The sequence below is a fragment of the Wallemia ichthyophaga genome (genome assembly GCF_000400465.1).
Source record: "Wallemia ichthyophaga EXF-994 unplaced genomic scaffold scaffold6, whole genome shotgun sequence".
Classification (NCBI taxonomy): domain Eukaryota; kingdom Fungi; phylum Basidiomycota; class Wallemiomycetes; order Wallemiales; family Wallemiaceae; genus Wallemia; species Wallemia ichthyophaga.
In genome coordinates this window covers 236,792-254,156 of record NW_008806279.1, presented here as the reverse complement: position 1 = coordinate 254,156, position 17,365 = coordinate 236,792, and the positions used below count along the sequence as shown (strand labels likewise).

At 48.2% G+C, this 17,365-nt stretch overlaps 12 protein-coding genes across 12 annotated transcripts; 7 read left to right on the top strand and 5 right to left on the bottom strand.

Annotated features, from left to right (window-relative positions):
- Nucleotides 1-23: 23 nt before the first annotated feature.
- On the bottom strand, nt 24-572 carry J056_003955 (uncharacterized protein; the record flags this gene model as incomplete). Its single annotated transcript, XM_009269164.1, has 1 exon — nt 24-572. One exon carries the CDS (start codon nt 570-572, stop codon nt 24-26), a length of 549 nt encoding a protein of 182 aa, XP_009267439.1.
- A 372-nt stretch (nt 573-944) lies between these two features.
- Nucleotides 945-1,793, bottom strand: J056_003954 (Protein unc-50-like protein; the record flags this gene model as incomplete). The annotated part of the gene is made up of 3 exons (XM_009269163.1): nt 945-1,329; nt 1,389-1,575; nt 1,622-1,793. The coding sequence occupies 3 exons, from the start codon at nt 1,791-1,793 to the stop codon at nt 945-947; spliced, it is 744 nt and encodes a 247-aa protein (XP_009267438.1).
- Nucleotides 1,794-1,849: 56 nt separating this feature from the next.
- Nucleotides 1,850-2,827, top strand: J056_003953 (uncharacterized protein; the record flags this gene model as incomplete). The annotated part of the gene is made up of 2 exons (XM_009269162.1): nt 1,850-2,318; nt 2,370-2,827. 2 exons carry the CDS (start codon nt 1,850-1,852, stop codon nt 2,825-2,827), a joined length of 927 nt encoding a protein of 308 aa, XP_009267437.1.
- Nucleotides 2,828-3,022: 195 nt separating this feature from the next.
- Nucleotides 3,023-4,945, top strand: J056_003952 (Pumilio-like protein 2; the record flags this gene model as incomplete). The annotated part of the gene is made up of 4 exons (XM_009269161.1): nt 3,023-3,094; nt 3,147-3,800; nt 3,885-4,713; nt 4,764-4,945. 4 exons carry the CDS (start codon nt 3,023-3,025, stop codon nt 4,943-4,945), a joined length of 1,737 nt encoding a protein of 578 aa, XP_009267436.1.
- A 238-nt stretch (nt 4,946-5,183) lies between these two features.
- On the top strand, nt 5,184-6,127 carry J056_003951 (uncharacterized protein; the record flags this gene model as incomplete). The annotated part of the gene is made up of 3 exons (XM_009269160.1): nt 5,184-5,309; nt 5,368-5,457; nt 5,519-6,127. 3 exons carry the CDS (start codon nt 5,184-5,186, stop codon nt 6,125-6,127), a joined length of 825 nt encoding a protein of 274 aa, XP_009267435.1.
- A 447-nt stretch (nt 6,128-6,574) lies between these two features.
- On the top strand, nt 6,575-6,997 carry J056_003950 (uncharacterized protein; the record flags this gene model as incomplete). The annotated part of the gene is made up of 1 exon (XM_009269159.1): nt 6,575-6,997. The coding sequence occupies one exon, from the start codon at nt 6,575-6,577 to the stop codon at nt 6,995-6,997; it is 423 nt and encodes a 140-aa protein (XP_009267434.1).
- A 190-nt stretch (nt 6,998-7,187) lies between these two features.
- J056_003949 (uncharacterized protein) lies at nt 7,188-8,379 on the top strand (the record flags this gene model as incomplete). The annotated part of the gene is made up of 2 exons (XM_009269158.1): nt 7,188-8,256; nt 8,294-8,379. The coding sequence occupies 2 exons, from the start codon at nt 7,188-7,190 to the stop codon at nt 8,377-8,379; spliced, it is 1,155 nt and encodes a 384-aa protein (XP_009267433.1).
- A 110-nt stretch (nt 8,380-8,489) lies between these two features.
- J056_003948 (KRR1 small subunit processome component-like protein) lies at nt 8,490-9,635 on the bottom strand (the record flags this gene model as incomplete). The annotated part of the gene is made up of 1 exon (XM_009269157.1): nt 8,490-9,635. One exon carries the CDS (start codon nt 9,633-9,635, stop codon nt 8,490-8,492), a length of 1,146 nt encoding a protein of 381 aa, XP_009267432.1.
- Nucleotides 9,636-9,802: 167 nt separating this feature from the next.
- Nucleotides 9,803-10,951, top strand: J056_003947 (uncharacterized protein; the record flags this gene model as incomplete). Its single annotated transcript, XM_009269156.1, has 1 exon — nt 9,803-10,951. The coding sequence occupies one exon, from the start codon at nt 9,803-9,805 to the stop codon at nt 10,949-10,951; it is 1,149 nt and encodes a 382-aa protein (XP_009267431.1).
- A 217-nt stretch (nt 10,952-11,168) lies between these two features.
- J056_003946 (pH-response transcription factor) lies at nt 11,169-13,292 on the bottom strand (the record flags this gene model as incomplete). The annotated part of the gene is made up of 1 exon (XM_009269155.1): nt 11,169-13,292. The coding sequence occupies one exon, from the start codon at nt 13,290-13,292 to the stop codon at nt 11,169-11,171; it is 2,124 nt and encodes a 707-aa protein (XP_009267430.1).
- Nucleotides 13,293-13,825: 533 nt separating this feature from the next.
- J056_003945 (uncharacterized protein) lies at nt 13,826-15,678 on the top strand (the record flags this gene model as incomplete). The annotated part of the gene is made up of 2 exons (XM_009269154.1): nt 13,826-14,721; nt 14,772-15,678. 2 exons carry the CDS (start codon nt 13,826-13,828, stop codon nt 15,676-15,678), a joined length of 1,803 nt encoding a protein of 600 aa, XP_009267429.1.
- A 68-nt stretch (nt 15,679-15,746) lies between these two features.
- Nucleotides 15,747-17,329, bottom strand: J056_003944 (3-hydroxyisobutyryl-CoA hydrolase 1; the record flags this gene model as incomplete). The annotated part of the gene is made up of 4 exons (XM_009269153.1): nt 15,747-16,882; nt 16,929-17,010; nt 17,054-17,167; nt 17,213-17,329. The coding sequence occupies 4 exons, from the start codon at nt 17,327-17,329 to the stop codon at nt 15,747-15,749; spliced, it is 1,449 nt and encodes a 482-aa protein (XP_009267428.1).
- Between the last annotated feature and the right edge of the window lie 36 nt (nt 17,330-17,365).

Sequence of the window (17,365 nt, the reverse complement as noted above, 5' to 3'; positions counted from 1 at the left end):
TCCATCCGTCTGACAATCTCAGGTCAGAAAACCACCTCGAGCTGACGCTGGTGTTCCACTTTGGCCATTATCGAAAGGATTAAAGCGAAGAGTACTTTATCTCTATCTGAGGTGTTTTCTGCAGAGTAGAGGCGGATAATTCCCAATTTCTTCCTCGACCAATGCGAGTAAGTGAACGTCGCCAGTACGTGATTATTGTGAGAGTTTACGATCTGAAGGAAGCCTCGTACGACACGCAGGATTGCACAATGTACACCCTCACAACTAACGAAGTTCCGCTGTGTCTTCCACCACCTCAACTTGGATAGGGAGTAGGCTCTATCGTGGATGATGAGCTTCACATCGCTATCGCGCCAAGCGAGCATCTTTGGCATTGAGCTACGAGCGAATAATTTTGACTGCCTATCAGTGAAGCTTATGCAACAGTCGTCGTCGTCGCACTCGGGACTCTTTTCAGCTATGTACAGTGGCTCTGTTGCGTCCTTGGTCGATGCTCCCTCATACAACATCCAGCCATTGCTTGTCGATTGGACGTTCATCTTGGCGACATTCTCCATGTCTTTGATGACCATGAAGTGACTACGATAAGTCGACGGTGGACGAAGAAAGTCGATTTTAATGGATTCTTGCAATTGTTACCTTTCTTATTTCTTACATATACTGGGGATTTAAAACCTGGAGATAATTATGTTTTCTTTGGTCTGCGTGTATGTCTGCTTATTGAACTGCTGGCTGTTTCTGGGCTATTTGCATAATTCGGAATTGGTGTGTGGATGAAAGTTATAATACAGTGTTATTCCAATACACACACGCATATCGCTTATTTCGGCATCATCGGCAGTGTTCTAATGTCATATTTCCCAACGATTAATGCAAAGCGATATGGATGAAGCGAGCTGAGATTTTACAGAATTTGACTGACAAAGAACCTCCAGCTAAAGAGCTCAGAAATCCATCCCAAAGTACCACGAAAGACACGCTCTCGAGACGTTGAAGCCAACGAGAGACGCTAAGTAGAGTACGATAATGACTGAGGCGAGAAAAAGAATAAGCTCGCTGTTGTTCACACTCGGCAAGGCAGCGTAGCCGAGGTACGTAACGTGTACGTAGTGCAATAACGCGACGACATACAGCGTGTTTCCGAACAAGGTACAGATCCACTCATCCTTCACTAGCAGCGGGTAGAGAAAAAGCTGGATGAGGTATATGATGAGGACAATGACGAAATAGCCATTGGTGTGGACATCGACCGCGTACCTGAATTCTATGGACTGGGAATTGGTAGTGGTATAGGTGGGCGTTTGGGTCAAGAACTTGTTAGCGAAGAGCCTGTATTGTAAAGTTTTATAAGTTGAGTGCTGCGCATGCTCAAAACAACCAAGACATACCAGAAACACGTGGATATAAGCCCACCAATGAGCACATAGTCGACTAGTAGCATCCTGAACAACAGCTTCAACAACCCTCGCCAGCCCAAATGCAGGGAAAGGGACCAGCCAAGACCGCTGACTGCGAGTGTAGCAGCTATGATGACAGCTATTGTTGGATCGTCTCTCGCCCATCTGTTCTTAGTCTCTGAGGGGAGTGGTGAGTAGGTGCACCACAATCAGCAGCCACTCACGCTTATGATAGTATAGCTGGCGGTAAAACCTCCTCGGGGATATCGTCAAATAGAAGAGCTGGAGGAGGGCTAGATCAAAGTTGAATTTATAGCTCAAACTGCGTATAATATTTCTCCGCCTGTATTTAGAGCTGGAACCAGCGCTCGAAGAATTTATAGGTCGTGGGAGCATTTGCAATCTTCTCCTCTTCGGGTGATTGTTGTTCGCAACGACGCAAGACGATTAAAATGCAGGATCAGGAGGTTATAGACTGGGGAGAGGATATAGAGGATGATGGCGATGTAATTTCGTTGGGTGGCTCTGATACTGAGGTGTTGGGAGGAGTGGGAGAATCAATAGGAGAATCAGCGGTAACTCTACCACCAACAGACACTCCCAAGAACAAGAAGGACACCACCACCACCACTGATCACAATATGCTCTCCTTCGACGGCCCACGTTTGGATATGGGCTGGATCCTGCGCATTTCGAGCGTCGGCGAGCCTTATTTCTACAACACACTTAATCACACTTCTGTATGGCGGTGTCCTGGGTACACGCAGCCGGCAGTGGGAGCGGGAGTGGCAGCATCAGCAGCGGGAGAGAGTGGGGAGAAGAGGAGAAGATTGTCGCATACATCGGTATCAGCGGTGACACCGAAAGCAGCCACACCGAACGCAGCCACACCGAAATCAACACCAACACGCCCAGCACAACGTTAGTTCTATAATCTACCCCTCGAATTATCATTCATGATACAATCTGCAGGCGATACGAGCAGTAGTGATAGAGAGCCAGTTAATGGGAAAGCTAGAGAAGAAGCTATAGAGCAAATTGGAGAGTCGACCAAGGAAAATCCCAGAGAGCAAGCAGGAGAAGAAGGCAGAGAACGCGACAAACGCGACAAAGAACGTGACGAGCGGGATATTAGGCAGTTAGAAAGAGTAAAGCAGATAGAGCGAATGGAGAGATCAGATGCGGAAAAGCAACAACATTCGCAACACAATCGACAGAGAAGTACTGGAGAAAAGCAGCATTACTCGCAGTACCCTCATTACAATCGACAGCCACCGCGTCAGCCGCGAAACAGCTATCAAACCCATCAAAGCCACCAATATTATTCAGGCAGAGGAGGGAGAAATGCAAGACAGAATAGTTCTGCAAGATTACCGGATCGGCCGGCAGTAACATATGCACCTGCACGCGGTGACAGAGGCTACAGGTAATACATATAGTGCAGACAGAGATACAGATATGAATAAAGAAATACCTCGAATTGGAATGTAAATGAATAAAAATGTAAAAATATTCAAATTATTCAAATAGAATTATCTCTGGAATGCACTCAGACTAATTTCATCACGCTTGAGCTGCGTATTAGGCAGGATCCTCGACGACGACGACGAGAAACCAAAAAAGAGATGACAACGGCGACAGCGACGACGGTGGTGAATAATGAAAACAGAATGTTCAACCAGCCCACAATAAAGCATGTGAGTGGGGGTGTGTTAGGTGGTGAATGACACATTTACGATACCAAAACAGAAGAAATCAAAGCAGTTTTTGACGCCATTTAACGATAGCAGCAACCTCAATATGAATAAAGGTGGTGGACACAAAGGCCTTAGACACTACGCGTCGACATCGTTCATCAACCAGCAGCCACCACCACCGCCACCACCAATCACACCCCAGCAGCCACAAGCGTCTCCTACGTATGCCTACTTCCCACTGCCCAACCACCCACTTGATCCGTATGCATTTGAGCATAACTACAACAACAGCAGCTACTTCCACGGATCACCATCACCTACAACGACAACTTTTGCTGATTTTACAAGATTTCTTCCACCACCACCACCACCACCACAGCAGCCACCAAACAATTATCTTGTGCCATCATCGCCAAATGTATATCCTGTCAGACAGCCAGGGCTGCAGCACAAGCATAGCATGCCCACGCTAGGCTCGCAACAGGCACCTCTATACGAGAATTACCTGTATGCACATGCGCACTCGCCCCAGCAGCCACCAACACGGCAAATACCCCAACTACACCAACACCCACATCAACACCAATACCAGCCACCGCAGACGCGCATGAGGAGCATGAGGTCAAATCAGCACTTGTCGACAAACAGGTCGGCAGTGCTTGAGGATTTCCGCGTCAATGGCAAGCATACGAAGCCGGAGCTGCATGTGAGTGTGAAACAGGAGACATAGGGGATGTCTTGAACATGTCTCATTAATCTAAAACACAAATACTAACATTAACTCATACAGAACATTTTCGGTTACGTGACGGAATTCGCCACCGACCAACTCGGATCACGTTTCATACAGCAGAAGCTCGATAATGCGCCATCAGAGTCATTCCTGCGGGTATTTGAGGAAATATTCCCAAACGCGGTCGAGCTATCATCTGACGTGTTTGGGAATTATGTAATACAGAAGTTATTCGAGCACGGTAGTGCAGCTCAGCGACGCCGTCTCGTTGCGCAGATCGCTGAGCACATTCCCACGCTAAGTTTCCAGATGTACGGATGTCGCGTAGTTCAGAAGGCTGTAGAGTGCGTAGGAGAGGCGGAGCAGATGGAGATAGTGGGTCGGATGGAACAAATGACAGAGCGCGCGGTGCAGGACCAGAATGCCAATCACGTCATACAGCGCATCATAGAGCAAGTTGATCCTGATCGCCTCCTCAGCCTCCCCGTCGCTTTTGCGGAGAATGCTAAAGAACTCGCTTCGCATCCTTACGGGTGTCGCGTCCTGCAGAGATCTTTCGAACATATTGGTCAGGCGAGAAGCAGGTGTCTAATCGAGGCACTGCATGAACACGTTGATAACCTGGTAGTGGACATGTTTGGCAATTACGTCATACAGTATTTACTCGAATTCGGTGACGATTCGGATAGGAGTAGGATTATCGTCAAGATTAATCACCGCTTTTTTGAACTCGCTAGACATAAATTCGCCTCTAATGTTTGCGAGAAGGCGTTAATTAGAGCGGGTGAGAATGATAGGGAGATGCTTATTCATAGACTGGTCGATAGATCTGATGGTGGGGCTAGTTTGGATGGCATACCTGCTCTAATGAAGGATCAGTATGGCAGTGAGTTTAAGTATTCCTCCTAGTCCATTTCTTACACACGCATTCGTCAGATTATGTCCTTCAGCGCGCTATTAGCGTCGTTGGGTCAGCACAAGCAGGCCAGCTAATCGAGACTATCAACGAGGAACTCGAACATATACGCAAAAGTAACCAGATTCACAACATGTCGTCGGCTACGGCTAAACATGTGCTGGCTATAGAGAGGCTACTGAGCCAGCATTTGGGTGTGTAGAGGTGACGTAGCCAAGAGGGGAGAATGGAGAAGAAAAGAAAAGAACAGAAGAAAAGAAGAAAAGAAAAGAAAAGAGGTGATATTTATAATATATTTCCCGTTAATCAGAGAAAGAAAACGACAAAGAAAAGACATAGGCAGCTATTATAGCACAACTAATAATATATCCTAATTTATAACAACGCTCATACATATTTATTATTCTGCACACATTCACTTGGTCCCCGCACACCACGATATGCCATCAGTGCGAATAACAAATCAAACGGCACACAAGCTGAACATATGTTTGAAGCACGTAGCAGCGCTGCATTTTGAAAACAGTGTTGAAGGCGGGAGCACGATCAAGCTACGACCGGGCAAGGTTTGTGATAAGCCTGTGTGGGCACGACGACGACGGCTCATATTAGCATAATGTGCAGGTATGGTTCACGCTCGAGGTGAAGATGGACACAGGGAAGAGTTCGCAGTACAGCGCGACGAAATCGGCCATGACGATCGGGATAATAAGCGTGGGTGGAGAATGGAGAGGAGTGGCGTTAAAGGAGCACAAGCTAACGACACACAATGCAGCTGGCTAGTATCGCTACAGTCGTTGGATATGGCGCCCCAGCGGCTATTGCTGCTAGTGGAGCAGCTGCTGGCACTGCTGCCGGTGGCACTGCTGCTGGAACGAGCGCATCAGCTGGTGCTGTCAAGTTCTTCACGTCACAGAGCGGTAACATTGCCAAGCTTTCGAGCTTCTTGGTGGGGAAGAGCGCGAAGAAAGTGTCGGAAGAGTATGGCGGGATGAGCGCTGTGCAGGAGGAGGTGCTGTCGATCGTCAAGAGCCCGGATGTGGACAGCATGACTCGCTCAGAGGCACTCAAGAGCCTCGCCCAGGTTGGTAAAGCGTACAAATCGGATAGGAAGAACAAGAAGGAAATGAGCGAGGAGGAGCAGTTGCAGGAAATGGAGAAGAGGCTGACAGAGGAGGTTAATGAGGCGAGGAAAAGTCGAGGAGAAGCACAGATTGTTGAGAATACACAAGACACACAGCCTGAAGATATGGTCAGCAAGGACAATAGGAAGAGCGTCGTGCGTGTGCATGGCTTATACGTGAAGGAGAGAATGGAATTGGAGGTCTTTGTTAGGGACGGGAAGCTGACTATCAAGGACAAGCTGAGTGAGAAGGTGTACTAGTTGTCGCCGCTAGTGCTAGCATAACGATCCCTGAATTTGTATTAGAAACGACGTAATGAGATATAAATACCCACTCTAGGTCTTGTTGGCCGCCAAAGCCAGCTTCGTAGGGGAGTTGCTGTCTGTCTGTAGTGTCTGTAGTGTCTGTGGTGTCTGTGGTTTCTGCGTTGTTTGTGTTGTCTGTGTTGTCTGTGGTGTCTACGCTGTGTTGTGATGTGATATCAGTTGAGTGGCTTGTATTGCTGCTATCACTACTGCTATCACTATTACTATCACTAATACTCCCACTGCTAGCACTCATTACCAAATTTGGAAGTTGTTGGATATTTTGAGCTGTGGAATTGAAAGACAACGAGGTTAAACCGAAACCGCGTAAAACTGAAACCGCGATTTAAAATAATTGGCTGGACCAAATTAAGCATGAACACAATACAAGGATCAACACAGATGGATAATGGCGGTACACAACGCATTAGCCAGGGTACACAGGTTACACAGGGAATTCAACCTACTCAATCCACACAATCACGCGCAGATGCTACAGCATCACTTCCAACGATAGCAACGGTAATGTCTGGCACAAGTGTTTCACCAGCCAAACAACCTAAGCCATTCCTACGCGGTAGGGGATTCGTCAAGACGAACGAGACGCGTCGTAGAACTACGCCGACACTTGATGAAATCAGACTGAGACTGCTTCAAAAGCATGGCAGCGATATTGGTACACCTTCAAGACACGTCAGTGAAGGTAAGACGATGATTGCGACGCTGGGCAGGAGAGGTGGGGGTGTGAGAGCAGCAACGACAGCCGAGTCAACGCCACCACCAAGAAGAACAGACATTCCATCTATTTCCATCACGGCAGTATAGTATTACTATGTGGCTATCTGTTTATCTGGTTATCTGGTAATTCGAGGAGCTGGCTCTCTCTCAGGATGACAAACAGCGATAAATTATTCTATTCCTTCTTGTAATAGTTCATAGCGATAAAAACACACTCTTTCCAAATTTATTTGACACGCTTCCACTTGCACCAAACACGCGGAATTGATCGTCAAGAATGAATTTTGTTAATAGAGCGATAGAGAGCCTTGTTAGCAGTTTCTACAATGGAAGACGGGATATTGGGGGTATTGGTAGTGGCAGAGGTGGTAGTACTGCAAGTACTGGTAGCACTGGTAGCCCTGGTAGTAGGCCGAGTGACAACAGTATCAGGAGTGTTAGTGTGGCTGCCAGCTCCATCCCCCCAAGACAGAGCAGACGGAGCAGCGTATCCCACTCCAACACCAAAGACATAGTTGAAATCAGCAGCAGTAGTGAGGTCAGTGAGGTTGATAGTGAAAGCGGGGGTGATAGCAGGATTTATATCGATAGCGATAGTGATACAGAAGACCTGAGCAGTGGGAGCAGCCGCAATAGCGATAGCGATAGCAACAGCGATAAGGAATCGCCCAGACACACTCACAGACGCAAAATAATCGTAATACCTAGCGACAGTGAAGCGAATAGTGATAGTGATGGTGCTAACAGTGCTACCACTTCCAGCGACTTGGAAGATGCGAATGAGTCAAGTAATCACGCACAAACACACACACACACACTACCACCCCCATCCCCACTGAAAAGCATCAGAAATGTTCCTCTCGGTAGACGCACTCCGGCGCCATCGAGGATGTTTGGGCTCGATGGAGATGAGGCAACATATACGAATCACGAGAATCACACACAGACAGCGTACAAAGAGAGTGAAAGAGAGGCGCGAGAGAAATACCTCACGCTGGCTAGACTCTCGATGCAGCCTGAACCTAGGCGTTTCGCGGAGAGGAAGCGGATGTATGAGGAGGTGGAGCAGATTGAAAAGACGGAAATTCCATCCACACTTGCCCCACCCGCACCACGCAAGCAAATCCTCGAATCACTCGCAGCTCAGCGCGCTAGTAAGCAGAAAAAGAGGAGGTTGGGGAGTGAGTTGAAGGGGTTGAGTGAGCACAAGGAGCAGAAGCAACTCACGCAGCCCACGCAACCCACGCAATTGCAAACAATTCAGGACTTGCGTCAGGATTTACTAGCCAAGTTTAAAGACAGACTGACGAAAACAAGACAATCAACACTATCAACACAAGCTCAGCGTAGGACATTTAATGAACACGTTTTTATACTTGAAAGAATACCCAATACCAAGCCTAGCTTGCGATACCCATTCAACGCTGACAAATTGTGGATACACTTTGCTCGACTCAATTATCAATTGAGATGGTCGAATAGGAGGGCGAAAAAGGCAGACAAGGCAAGCAACCCAGGCAAACCTCAGAAAACACTCCCACCTGTATTGAAAAGAAATCTAAATAAATAAATAATTACACTACTCCTCGCCTGCTCCTGCTTCCATCTTCCTCTTCTTGTCACGTTTGCGCTGTTTTCTGTCATCCATTTCTTTTTGCTCTGGGGTGCGTTCATCAGGAGCGACGAGATCATTTCCTCTTTCAGCCTTTCTCTTTTTACTGTTCTCCTCTTGAGAGTGCTTACGTTCATCCTTCTCCTTCCTCTTTTTCTCGTAGGGTTTGAGGAAGTACTCACCCGATTCAATCTGCAAGTCGATCTTACGAGGTTGTTGAGGTGGCGGGAAGGGTGTGTAGACCTTCTGCTTATCAGCGTTAATGTGCTCCTTCTGACGGAGCTTATCATCATCCTCGTGGCGGAGAGTGTCAGCATCGACACCTCTAGCCTCAGCTCTGTGGTCAATTCTGCGATTCTTAGCAGCTGTCTTCTCGCTGGTTTTCTGATTCCTCTTTTTGAATTGAGGGAGGAACCTACTCCAATTCTCTTCTACAAGGTTGGGATCTTGTGCAAGCTGTCTCTTGATCATAAGCTCTTTGATGTGGTAGATAGGGTGAATATTGTGCATGCAGTCAATGATAATTCTGCGAACATTTTTCAATCCACGGTAGGGACCCATTGCAGAGACGGTATTACCCTGTACGAGTACATAGCACTCAGTGAGCAGCTCAACAGCCTTTAAAGTGTTGCCATTAGGACCAATAATACGTTGACGCCGTTTGACGAAGCGGTCTTTATTGCGAACCATGCCGCCAATCTTGATGATATCAGCCGCGTACTCATCCTCTAGAATGCGCACAGCCTGGTTGAAAGGAACAGAACGTGAGAGGAGCTTAATCAAGTCACGCGCTTTGAGAATCATGTATGGATCGTAGGTTTTGCGCGTCGTTTTGACAGTCATGCTACCTTCAACCATATCCAATACACAGCCAATTTTGTGCTTTTCTAGTGCACGCGTTACATGCGGCCACACTTCACGTAGATATTTCTCGCGGTATTTGGGGAAGAGAGTAGCGAAAGAACTCTCCTCTGCGAAAGAACCAGCTTTGTTGTCGTCGGGAGTGAAGGCATCAACTTTCCAATGCTCGATACCATCATGATCCCAGTCTTTTGGTTTTCTATAGCGCTTGTTTTTGTTTATAGTGGGCTGTGAGTCGTGTGTGTCGGCCATTGGTGGTAGTGGGGAATCAAGGAGATAGTGCTGTAAATTAGAATATAAAATATAAAATAATAAAATAACAGAGTAGACAATTAGATTAACCATTCCATTCTCATTCCTCAGTAACTGTCAACGCCCATCCATCACAAAACCTCCATTTCTTCAACGCCCATGAGTAGATGAAAGATAATATTCTCGATAAGACGAGTGGGGACGGGAGTGGTAGTGCTGAGCAAAGTACAAGGCGTATTCCCAGAACCAGGAGTAGCACGAGTACAGCGGAGTGCACGGGTACATCCACGAGCACAAGCACAGCAACAAGCACGAGCGCAAGCACAGCCACAACGAGCATGAGGACAACTTCAGCCATAGCTCCAACCTCAAACACACCAATCCCGACACCGACAAACACAAAATCGACTCACACTGTTTGTTACTGCGAGCACTGCGATAAATCGTACACAGGCAGACACGCACGTTCTATCCTCAGAAGACATTACCAAGAGAAACACGGGATTCCATTGACTGCTCAACCACGACGCACACGTTGGGATAACAGCCACGATCGGCCTAAGGATGACGACGATAGGCGTAGGCGTATGCTTGAGAGCAAGCGGAGGTGGGCGGCAAATAAGCGGCAAAGGAGTCGAACACTTAATGAAGGTGGTGACAGTAACATTGAAAACACGGCTGAAAACAACCGAAAGAACCCCACACCCACTCCGACTCCACCTTCTCTCACTCCAATCAAACACACGCCTTCACAATCCACCCTGCCTCCTCTCACTTACCCCACCCGCGCACCACCTTCGATACCCAGATTTGAGATATTCAGGGAAGACGGTAATGATATCACACCATTCAAGCTACCAGCAATAACACCCTACCGGCAAACAACGCGTGTACCAACAACCGAGAATATGATGTTGAGCGGCACCAACACACCTCCACCAACACTACCCGCTTTGTTTAAAGAGAAGAATCGGAATATCAGCGACACTGTCAAGACTAACAAGTTTGAATACTTGAGTTCTCCCGCTCACTCAGATCTAGCCACCAAACTCGGTCTCGCACCAACACCAAAACATATGCCTTTCAGTCCACTGAATAACCCACATACTCCACGTGCACGGTACAAGGACAACGATAATGATCAAGATCATGATAACGACTCACCCGTTAAAGTTAGATCTAAGCTACCGTCGTTGAGAGAATTGACCGGTGGTGGATGTGGTGAGAAGGCAGGCGCTATGGAGATGCAAGGTAAGTTGGTGAGGGGAAAGCAGCGTCTAGGTGAGCCTGGGCCTGAATGTGAAACGGCCGATTAGTTCGATAAGCTGGATAAGTGTAAATAGCAAACTTTCGTCCTGTTTCACGCCCCATGTCTTACTCAACCTTTTCATCGTAACACCATAACACCATAATTTTCACCATGTTTTTTTCAGTCCCACACATACCCACGTTATTATCTAGAATACATATTTACAATTTGACAATTGAGTTTGAGAATGAAAATGAGAATGAGTGAAACAGCTAGCCAGCTAGCTAGTATGTTTGTGTGTGTGTGCCTAATAGATAACTATCCTTGCTATCCATTTTATTCACCTTCTGCTTGTCCTCCCTTTGCTTATAATCGAGATTGATAGTGTAGAGGAGTGCTCTGATGACGTGCACAGCGCGAATTGTGCGATTTGTCTGATCGGAGTGCTTCCTGTGCTCCGTGTTCTCGCCGATCCCACTCGATTCTTCAGTTCGCGTCGCGTTAGCCGTTGCAGCAAGAGCGAGGGCTTCGAGACCAGTAGCGGGGGAGTGACTGGGCGGGTTTGATTTTTTGTTTGATTTTGGTTCAGGCAGTGACTGCGAATGCGGTTGCATCGCCACATCATCCCCATTTCTCCAATTACCACTGCGCGACGTGGAACTTGGTCTGGGGGTTGAAGTGGAAGTGGAAGTCGAAACGGATCTAGACCTAGACCTAGACGTAGATGTGCCACTGCCAGTAAAATCCTCATTACTCGATGTTGGTCTCGATTCAGTCTTTATACCTCCGTGTGGCGTCGGAGATAACGCACCCGCTATCTGCAATGGACTGAGTCCGGTAGATGCAGTCGGTGGACTAGGTGGCGCTGTGATGATCGGCGGAAGGGTGAGATTGGGGTTAGGGTGCATTGGTGCGTTTGTGGAGTGCGAGTGTGAAGATGTATCTGAGTTGGTCTCTATTTCCATTTCCTTTTCCTTTTCCTCCAGATTTTCGAGTTTATCTAATTTCTCCGCGTCAAATTGATTGTCATCTTGGTCCATGGGCTCATCGAGTAGACTGTGTATACTGGTTGGACTGGTTGCACTAGTTGGACTACCCACACCTTTCACACTCCTCACACTCCTCACACCCCTCACACCCCTCATATTAGCCTTGGTGAGCTGAGGCACTTTAACTTTTTTGACCTTGTTTTCTGATATACTCCCACTGCTGTTGCCATAACCATTTTCATTGCCGCTGAGAGCAATTTGGGGAGGAGAGAGTGAGAATTCAGGGAGGAAAGCAGGGTGAGAGTTGTTGGAATTGTTGGATTTGTGTTTCTTCTCGAGTTGGGGATATAAGGAGGAGTCGATAGCAGGGAAAGAGGTGGAGAGGGAGTGGGAATTAGGTTGTGGATGAGATTGATTAGTTGGATAATCATTATAATCACCAAAGTCACCCGAATAATCAGCGTAATCAGCATAATCACCCGAATAATCAATGAAACCATCACTACTTGAGTCACTCGGTGATAAACCAAAAGTAGCAAGCGTAGCTGGATCAAAAATGTCTTCTGAGGAGTGTGGGGAGGAGGAGTTTGAATTGGAGCTAAGAGTACTGACAGCTTCCCTGCCTAGTTGAACGAGTAGGCTGTTAACACCAGCTAAGTCTTCACCGCTGTTGATGTGATAATTAAGGTTAGTGATTGTTGGTGGAGCGGGTGGTACAGGTGGAGCTGCGTGTGGGACAGCAGGTGGGGGAGGTATGTTAGCGTAGTTGTACATGTGGCAGAGAGAGTCGCAAATCTTGTTGTCGAAGAGGGGGTTTTGTTGGTGTGATTGAGTGTGTGGCTGTTGTTGATTGGACTGTGATTGAGTGTGGGGCTGCTGTTGAATCACCTGCTGTTGAGCCAACTTCTTTCTCATTAAATCATCAACTAATTCATCCATTGATAGCGCTTCAATGCCTCTCTTCTGACCAGATTTCAAATCATGAAATTTTGGAGGAACGCTGTAGTTGAAGGAATTGAGTTGATTTATGTGAGAATTCCAATCAGGGTAGATGGATTGATAGGAGGGGGAATTGTTAGTGAAATCGTTTGTCGAGATAGGCGCCGGGTTAGAAGCCGAGACATTTGCCGAAATAGGTACCGAGTTGGATTGATTGCGGTGGAAGTAGTTGTACAGGTATTGAGCATCCTTTGATTTGCAATTGTTTGTGGGTTGAATGGGTTGAGTGGGTTTATTGGAGGGTAGCGTAGGGTAAATGGGTGTGTTACTAGTAGTATTACTATTACCACTAGGATCAACCACCTCGTCACCATGTGTCTTCTCATGCTTCTTCAGATCCTGTGGGCGCTTGAACTGCTTATTACACAGAGAACACTTGTGCGGTTTTAGTGGAACGTGTACTCTGATATGTGAAGTCATGTGATCTCTCTTTGTAACTTTAACAGAGCAATTGTGCCATTTGCATTCAAGTGATAAATTCCCCTGTGATTTCCTCCCTATATGGTTATTCGATAGATGTTCAAATAGACTGGAAGGATCGTGGAATTGTTCTGAACAGCCAGTCCATTCACATTGGAGTATTTCATCTGCCTGAGATATCTATTAGACTATTTATTTATTATTACACTATACTCGCCATTCTCCCTGTTGACTGTATCTCAACAAGCCAAGGTTTTTTGCCAAGATGATTATCATCTATTTGCCAAGAATGTTTGAAATTCCTAAGTAAATTTTACTCATTTGTCTATCTTATATATTTCTTTGAATTTAATTCACGACCTTCAAAACATTCCACTCTCCCACTTCCCCTGCGGCTTCTTACCACCACTGACATAGCCATCATCCGCATTAAGCGAGTTGTTGTCAATTACGTCTGTGTATTCTCCATCTCTTATCTCCATCTCTATTGCTTATCTCCATCGTTATCTCATCTTCCTTACACCCACACCACCATGTCATCTGAAGACATCTACCCGGAAAACGTGGACATGGATAGAATTTATTTATCTCTTAAATCAGGTTTATTAGCTGAAACTGACTGGGCTCTCTCTCAATTACTCGTATCCTCCAATCAAACTCATCATTTCAATGTAAATCATTTTCATGGTTTATTAGACGCGTTATTTGATTTCCCTATCGAGGCCTCTAAATGCTTATCTGATAACAATCTAGATTACAATCACAGTTCTTATCAAACGCTCAACCACCAAGCAAACGACGCTCTCACGATCATCAACAATCTATCAATCACCCACTCTAACCTCCCTATCATCCACTCTCACCACAAAACCATCCTCGCTTTATCTCAGCGTTATCTACGCTTCCTCTACTCTTCCGACACCGCCAACGAAATCACCCTGAAGCTACTCTCCATCTTGGAATCCATCGGTGACCTCCTTCAAGAGCCACCAAAGAACCCTTTACTTGGTATGATTGCAGATCTCATCCACTCCCACGACAGAGCCTACGTTCTCCTCTCTCTCCGCCTTATCGCCGTCTTCGTACGTAACAACCCCCACCTTCCGCGCGTCCACCACCAATCCCTACGCGTCTTCTCACCCGCCATCGACTCGGCTCTCCTCCCTGACGCTCACCTCCGCGCTGCTGCTTTAGAATTCATCTACGCCAGTGCATCCACATCCCCCGCCATACTCACCCACCTCCTCACCCACGCCCACCTTCCAATTCTCGTAAAATCCCTTGCTTACATGCTCTACGACGAGACTATTGAAGAAGAGCGGCGGTGCGAATTTACAGATACGACCAACGCCCCTCCTCTTGTCTCTCTCTCGGACGAAGAATGCGAGCGTATCGGTATGATGACTGAACCCAACCGAACGCGCGAGTGGTAAGTGTGGTGATAGTGTGTTTCATTTCTCTCACTCACACATACAACAGGATCAAAGCGGTATGGGCTCTAAACCCCACAAATCTTCCCTCCATCCCACAGTCCCTCCTCACTCTTTACCGCGACACACTGTCTAAATACGCCTACCACACCCCTTTGCTGGGTGATGAGGAGGTGTGTGCGCGAGTGCAGGAGCATCTTCACGCTCACCGTGACTCGCAATCACAAGAAAAATCACAATCGCCCTCTCCCTCTCCCTCCTACACTTGCTACTGGGGCGACGACCGCACCACCTTCGCTACCCCCGACGAGTTGTATGCGTATATTTCGCGCACTTACATCGATATCCCCACCCCGCCCGTCACATTCACGTGGGGAGGGGTGCTATTTGCCGTCGACTCCACCTCTTCCGTCCCGCGGGGGACGCAGCTGAAGGGAAGGGTGTTGGCATTGGTGGGTGGGGGCGGGAGTGCAAGGTCGCGCAAACAGCAGAAAGTCACAGCTGCCGACGCGCATGCCAACGCACGCCCACCAGGCGTCGCCTACACTCTCCTGCACGTGCCATGCGATGACGATGCCTTTCCCCGCGGCATCGCTTACCAGGCTGCACTCCTCCTGCGTTTGCTCGCCCAGAAGGCGAACCCACTCGCAAAGAACGTCCTCCAAACTGACGAAGCTAACAGACCAGAGTCTAAAGGCTACTATGGTCTACCTGTGCCGCCTAGCCAGGCGCAGGTACAGGAGCAGCAGCAGCAGCAGGATAGTGGCGATGATGTCCACTCAAACGCCCTAACCCACCCTCACCCTCGCGTCACCTCCCTCCTCTCCCTCTTTGCTAGAAGACCCCTCGCTGACGTCGCCATGCGCAACTCCTCCCTCCTCAGAGATGTCTGTCGAGAGGCGTTTGAGTTTATCCAGAATGACAGTATTGGTAGTTTGGTAGTGGAGAGTGTGTAAATGTCAACCTTTAATTTAGAGTTATTTATCCATCATACACGTACACATTCATATTCACTTAAATTCACTTAAATCCACCTCATATACCCACCCTTCTCCTCAGCACATCTATCGAGCACCTCCTGCACCTTGTCTGCAACGGCCTTGCTCTGCTTGTTGCTGTGAGCGGATTTGAAGAAGGCGAGTACCTCGTCGCGCGTGACGGCATTAGCGCCCGAGGCTGGATGAGAGCCGCGCACGTAACTCTCGACGGCGTGTTCGGAAGGTAGGGTGAAATCCCTAAAGGCATGCAGTGGGCGTTTCTCCGAGCGTAAATCGAGTGCATTCGCACCATGGACGCGCTGCGTACCGGCGAAATACGCGCCAAGGACGTCCGCTTTATGAGTATCTCTGAGCGAGCGCGGGGACCAGTCAGGTGGGTGGGTAGCCTTATCTACCAAGACTGCCTGCACGCCTTTCGCGAAATCTTCATTGGCGTGTAGGAACCCATCTGCGAATGTGTGTTCTTGGTGCAAGGCTTGCGCAACACTGTGCATCTTCATGCCTCGACGCACTGCCTCGAGAGCGACACGAAGCGATGTAGGCGGGCGTTGGCGGAGTGTGTGTAGTGTAGAGGTTGCCCACACACTTACGCCCTTATTTCCACCCTCCGCCTGGTGTTGCAGCACTTGCACGATATCCTCCACAGAGGCCTGTCCGAAAGCGTCGTCAATTGCGCGGCGGTGTGCTCCTCGCCATTCTTCGCTTAAGCGGGGAAGAGGGTGCGTGGTGTACTCCTCCACCGCCCCACTCACAGCCGCCGCGGTGACGGGTGTCGGGAGATCGCTGAGGCGTGCGAGCAGAGCAGGAAAAAGGGAAGGCGAGACGTGGTGCGTGGATAGACCAAGGTGGTAAGCGTCGCTCCCCGACACACCCGCACCTGTCAGACTGAGGTATGTCCCCAGCTGACCATCCAGCCGCGAAAGGTAGTACGATGCACCGACGTCGGGCGCATAGCCCAGCCTCGTCTCAGGGAAAGACAAGTAGGTGTTGTCTGTAGATATACGTACCGGTGCAGGTAGCGCTATTCCTGCCCCGCCCCCCATCGTATAACCATCCATTAGCGCTATGTACGGCTTCGTTAGCACCGATAGCTCGTGGTCGAGTTCGAACTCCTCCTTGAGAATCTGGAGCGCTTCGGCTTTGTTCGCGTTGAGCGCTATGGCTTGGAGTGGAGTGAGCGGTGGATGGTCCACTTGTGACACACTCACACTTGACGTCACCGCCAGCACAGTACGCCTTGCCGACGCCTGAAGAGACTATAACGCCTGTGGATGGATTAGCATCCCATTCCTACCATCATTTAGCCACTTTCTCCGCCAGTAATCCCACTAACCCCTATACGCCTCCTAATAAGCTTCATCATATCCCTGTTGAGCGCATTGAGCGCTCTGGGGCGATTCAAAGTAAACGTCTTGAGACCAACGCCCTCTGTAAAGGTCACTGGGGACTGAGGCTGCTAAGTCTAATTTGATCATGACGCACTCTCACCCACCTCCTTGACGCTATCGTTGATAAGAGATTTAGTGGAAACTGGCGATGTTCTACTCGTCGACAGCTGCCTGGACAGCATCTTTAGTCTGTTGCTCGCTGTCGCAATCGATATTGTCATCGTTGTCGTGGTCCTAAAGAATTAAATTTATATACA